The following is a 6,161-nucleotide window of genomic DNA, read 5'->3' on the forward strand; positions in this document are numbered from 1 at the left end:
ATATGGAATAATGTTACTTCTGTACAGGTTAAAGAGAAAACTCTTGTACTCTTTCACATGTAAAACTGGCAGGAAGAATATTGGCTTTAAAAAGATAATTTCCAAATTCCATCAAAGACTAATGTCACACTATTATTTATAGAACAGTTAAATGTCAATTGTAGGTAAATAAATATTGAAATGATATTCGTAGATCTCTTAGAGTAGAGGTTCTATAAGTGGCATGTGGCATGTGGCGTGTGACAGGTGACACAGGAGGTGTATGACATCCTATCTGCGCGGGGCTACCGGCTCCGCTGCCGGGGCACTGTGGACGTTAAGGGCAAGGGCAACATGGTCACCTTCTTCCTGGACGGTGTCGGCGATTCCTCTGACCCAGGCGCCAGAGATATTTACAACGTAAGTCTAAATATATCGTTCGTGAATTTAATTGCTTCGGTTGAAAGGTGAGATGAGTGATTGAAATTACAGGATGTAGATGTATAACATATGTGACTTGGTCCAGCCGAATGGCAATTCTGACCGTTTACCATCAGGTACGTCGTTAGATTGAATGTCATTCCAGTAACAAAAATATCATTTTAGTTTTATTCATCGTCCTAAAGAATAGATAATATTACTGTCATATAAAATTAAATTCTTTAAAATTAACCATCAATATCACAACAGCTCACGGATCTAAATTTGTCACAAAAAGAGAAATTACCACTACTCGTGCATTAACGAGCTCCTTAAACAATCTATTTTAATTCCAGTTATCTAATGCACCGATTTTGTTTTCACTGTACTTCTATAATCGCCCCTTTTGTGATATTTAACATCATCAACATTACTTAACAAGTTATTGGTGAAAATTCCAGAATCCCACACCGTCGACGTCTGCGGATGGCGAGGAGAACAGCACTGAGCTAGAGGGCAGTAGTTCACGACCCGAACATCGCCCACTCGAAACTCTCTCGGAAGGCTGCACTGACGAAGATGGCGGCCCATCGCCCAGGGCTTCGATTCCTACAGGTAACTTTTGACTGTTTTTAATATTAAGAACTTGATGAACAAGCCATGCCTAATAGTGAGTCCTCTTCTTTTATATACTCGTAAAATCAGCTATTTACGACATTTTTGCAAAGATATCAATGAGTCAAACTATCATGAAAATATCTGAAATGGAAATGAAGCTGATTGATCGCTTATAGTACATGTTAATTGTTGCCGTCGGATAAGGATAACAAAGGTACTTAATTTAGCATGCGCTAACATTATGTGATATATCCACGGTTATTTATTGATGTAATTACAGAAAACCAGAATGGCACAGTGAGTCCACGACTCACGAACGGCGCTTCCTCGTCTCGCGAGAGCGTTGCAAGCGCGGTCCGTGCACGCGTTCTGCGACGCCTGGAGCGTCCACGCTCGCTTGCTGACGCTGCCACTCTGCCAGGCATGCTGTCACACCTACACCACCGCACGCACTCCACCGAGCTACGCTACCGCGACCAGAAGAACAACTCGCTGAGGGACGTCAAGACAGCAGTGGCGGAATCCCGCAGCAGCGGCGAGATTGAAGCGTTGCTAGAAGGTCAGGGACCGCGACGCGCAGCCAGCCTCGCCGACATCCTGTTCAGGAGGAAGCCGAACAAGATGAGCTCGGTCGGTATCATCGAAAATCCGATGAACGCAATGCAAGACTTAAATTCAAGACTCACACCAGAGGATACAACCTCTGGCTAAACTGCCGTACGTAAATATTCATTCCAACCAGAGTTTACTACTGGTTCTACTCGCGAAATCCATTAGCTTTTTATTTCAAAATTAATAGAAGGTGACTTAGTGGTCAAATATTAGGAGAAATCTTAAACGAATCTAATTGGCTAGAAAGGTAATTTCAAGAGAGAGAAGCTTGGTGTAATTTTTACGAGGAGATTCTGAGTATTAGGTCTGGGAACGTATAAAAAGATGGAATACATACAATTGGAAAGAATTCTGAAGGAATCGAGAAACCCATGCGTAGTGCCAATGTTACCACCAGAATGGTTTCAGGATTGAATTTGAACGAGCTTGGCAAACGATAAAGAAAAGTTAAGAGAATACAGTTGGGTTACTACGCAATGGGTGAACTCGAGTTGAAGTGAATAATGCATGGGTGAACTCGGATTGCAGAAGAAGATGAACTTTGATGCAGTTAGTGTAATTATAATTTTAGAAGAATAGTTTAAGTGAATAAACATTATTAGCTTAGTGTTAGTAATAATCATGATATATATTAAATATTAGGCTAAGTAAATAAACAATTATCGTACTTTAATGAGATATAGGTATGAAATTGTTATTAGTGAGTTGGACTCGACAGATATATAGTTTTACTCGGCTAGACCCCGACCAGACAAGACTGAACACGACCGCCGACAATGAACATACAACGTAACGTGACGGTCATGCTGCTATGGTATTTGATACGCTTACAGATTTATTGATATTATAGTAATTGTACGCGGAGTGTATTTCTTCGGATGTACATGATTGTGATAAAGTTGCGGCTGAGCTTGGACGGCGTAGGTCGCACGTTGACTGAGCAACCATCGGAGATCGAGCGTCGACTGAGGACGTAGCATCGATCGGGTGTAAGGCCAGCATGGATCCAGTATCGACCGAATATAGATGAGCGTGGACCGAGCGTCGACTGAGCGTGGACCGAGCGTCGACTGAGCGTAGGCCGCTACTTAGTAGTGCCAACAGTGGCGCGAGCGCCCGTCACCTTGACTAGCTTAAGAGCGGTGTGAACGTGTATGTGGTATATTGCGTATAACATTGTTTGAAATATTGGAGTGATTTAGTGGATAATTATTACGTATACGTGTAAATATTTAATTAATGCATTTAGACTCTAGTTTATTGATAACATGATATTATGCTATCTCATAGTGTACTTATTATACGATTAAGACATTGATTTACTGCTATCCAGGTACTCTTACAGCGTTCGTAGTGTACATATTGCTGCTTACCGAGGATTTAATTGCGTACATAACTGGAAATTAGCATTATTTGGCTGCATACACGTGTCGCTTTGTAACCTTTTTTGTTTATCTAATTAGAAGGTATATAAAAAAGTATTCGTTGTAAACAGAGTAAATTCATATATATTATATAACACTTATGAGCATACATACAAGAAAAGCTCTTTGTAAATCTAAAATTATAATCCAGAGTATATTTGCTGTGCACTCTTCAATAATGATATAATACTATGTAAATAGCAACCTACTGTTCTTGTCCTGAATGGATCTGGGCGATCAGATGAGAAAAAAGTAGAAGATTAAAAAATATATTAATGCGTTAAAAAATATATCCTTCTTCTATAGATACTTGCTATTAAAATAATAAAAAAATAAAAAAAATATTGCTTGCAGTAGTATAGTGTTTACTTTATATTAATACATGTACTGCGGCTGACTCGCTACTCGAGCAGAATGCAAACGTCCATGTCAATGGGTTGTTCGGACACCCTCTATGTAGCCAAATATAGCCTTAGTATTACAATTATTATCAATACGTATACGAAATATTTTAGTGTAAATAAAAGTGGATGATTGTTCGTGCACATCCTTTCCATATATAATTAGAGTCAATATAAGATAGTCTTACTATAGTTAAGTCAGTTGTAAAAAAATGAGCTTTCTCTGCCTTATAAAGGCAATTATTATGTGGTAGTCAATTGTCTTATATCGTCCATTCGCTACTGATAGGCTATTGAACTAAACTTGTGTCCCAAGTCCCACCCCGCGTCACCTTCCTGCTGAACCCGCATGAAATGCTCACGACCAAGTCCTCGGGTCCAAATATTAGACGAATGTCTATTTCATTTGTTGAAGTGTATTATAAAATTTTATAAAAATTATATAACGGATTGTTAATATACAAGCGCTGACTGTCATCAGAGAAACGATCGTAAGACTAGCTACGGCATGGCCTAGTTACTATACAGGGCAGAGTACTATCGGTGGACTGATAACTATAAGTAGGACGATTGTCGAGGACGGGGTGCTGTGCCTGATGGATGCACCATGTATGCCGATACGTAGCTGCCAGGCCACCACAGTCGCGCCTATATGACATCTGTTATTAAGGAAATACGTGATAAATTTAATTTTAACAAATTGTAACAATTATAGCTGCTACTAATAGCGGTCTGTACTTAAACTTATACGACATAGTCGATAATGAATTTAAAAGTATTAAGCCCCTGCATGCGATGTTAGAACTATGTTTATTTTACTACAAGTTATTCTATGCCGCTAATCATTCGTATATGACAAATTACTGTTCAAATCTATTCATATAGTCCTAAAATTATTTTATATAGGTTTATATATTAGGTTATTAATTGCATAACTGTTCCGCTTATACATATACAGTTTTATATAATCAATATACTTGTTATGAATTAAGACTATCACCAATCGCATCAGGGGCGACATGATTCGGCATTACGCGCGTTTTTTTACAATATTTTGATTCACGTAAACGGAATCTTAAGTATTTTTCGATGTTCTATATACATATAAATTATAATTACGAGTTTAAATAATAATGTAATGTCGTGCCAAAGAAGGCAGGCCCGAGACAGTATTATTGTAGAGTATTGACGGCCTCTTGGCTCGCTTTTTATCTAACTATTTACTTTATACTACATTCACTGCCCCAAGCCTCCCTCCCCAATCTTCCCCACTCCAGTCTGCATTCACATGCGTTTGACTATTTTATAGAAATATCTTTTATTTACGAATGTTTACAATTAATAGGTGTTTAGTTATTAATTCGTTCCTATTTAGTGCTTATTATGAACAAATGTCAATAGTTATAGAGATATATAAACTTACCAAATAGTGATCCAAATCTGTATGTATAATAATTAAATATGGGGTTATTTTAATAATCACATATCATTACGTCTCAGAGAAAGAAAAAAGTGAAGAGTGAACACTATGATCGTGCACCGTATACAAGTAAATACGAGTCATATAAGTTGCAATCGTCTTGCCAGTTTCTTTGATGCCACCGTAGAATTAAGTCTTTTAATGATTGAAACTCTTTTAATTATTTTGTAATAAATCGTTTTTAGACATTTTAGACAAATTCAGAAATGGTAACATATTTGGGACAAATAAGATTAGGTACATTTCGATTTTTCTTAATTGTTCTTATACTTGTTAATTGTATTATATTTGTTGGCATGGTTTAGTTATTATACTTTTCCTGTATGTAGTGATCTCTTGACTTTTATCTTTGTCTGAGCATTACGAGTATAAGTACTGATATCGAATACGTAATATTAGTGTGACAGTTCCACCCACCTACGATTTATAGCTCACACTACAAATTTCGTGAAATTATATTTGGACAGTAATATTATAAGTTTTCAAAATTATGTCAGTTTACTACTTATAACTAGTTTCGTAATAGGTACTTATCTTATTTGTCTTTTGGTCGTAACTATTTTAATATTCAAATTTAAAAACGGAATAGTATTGTTTGCAATTTTTCTATGACTATTCTTTATATCATACTTAATGTGTGAAGTTATGAATTGTGGTCGGTGTGTTGGTATATATATTAAAGAGCAACAGTCGGAGTCGCGTCGTGCTTGTCGCGGCGCGGTCATGTCATCGGAAACTGCAACATGTATATTTTAGGTAATAATTATGTGTATTATCGGAGTAAGAACTGTACAAATGGTTTCAACACAAATCTAGATCTTCCATCGTAGGCCCGTTATATTAAATTATTGTTAACATTGCACTAAACTGTGTATTTAGCGGGCAATATGCAAGTGGGATGTTACAATATTATATAATCGCATATACATACTGATATTATACCTTGATGTTGTGTTACTAATCGCTTGCCGCGGCACTATATTCGGCCGCGCGGCGTCGCGCGTTGCGTCGGCGCACGTGACATATCGAGTCACCGAATTGCTGCCGACGTTGCACGTGTTACTATATCTAATCATAATAACTGTAATATGTAATAGAAATATATTTAAAGAGCTGTAATTAATATCTCTATATGCTCTGTAACTATAGCCAGAGTCGCGTCGTCGGACATTTCTATGTAAATAAACATAAGTAAATAGTACTGTACTTATCTAGCGATTCTCTTTA

The 6,161-nt window shown here is 37.3% G+C and overlaps 1 protein-coding gene across 1 annotated transcript in view; it reads left to right on the forward strand.

Annotated features, from left to right (window-relative positions):
* Nucleotides 1-1,728, forward strand: part of LOC131849101 (adenylate cyclase type 6) — a 186,432-nt gene extending 184,704 nt beyond the window's left edge. Inside the window, exons 27-29 of the mRNA XM_059199091.1 lie at nucleotides 247-399; nucleotides 861-1,014; nucleotides 1,298-1,728. Of these exons, the coding sequence (XP_059055074.1) occupies nucleotides 247-399; nucleotides 861-1,014; nucleotides 1,298-1,728 (738 nt within the window). The remainder of the gene's footprint in view (nucleotides 1-246; nucleotides 400-860; nucleotides 1,015-1,297) is intronic.
* The last annotated feature ends 4,433 nt before the right edge of the window (nucleotides 1,729-6,161 follow it).

The sequence above is a fragment of the Achroia grisella genome, unplaced genomic scaffold (genome assembly GCF_030625045.1).
Source record: "Achroia grisella isolate CSIRO2021 unplaced genomic scaffold, CSIRO_AGI_Agris_v1 utg640, whole genome shotgun sequence".
NCBI classification, from domain to species: Eukaryota; Metazoa; Arthropoda; class Insecta; order Lepidoptera; family Pyralidae; genus Achroia; species Achroia grisella.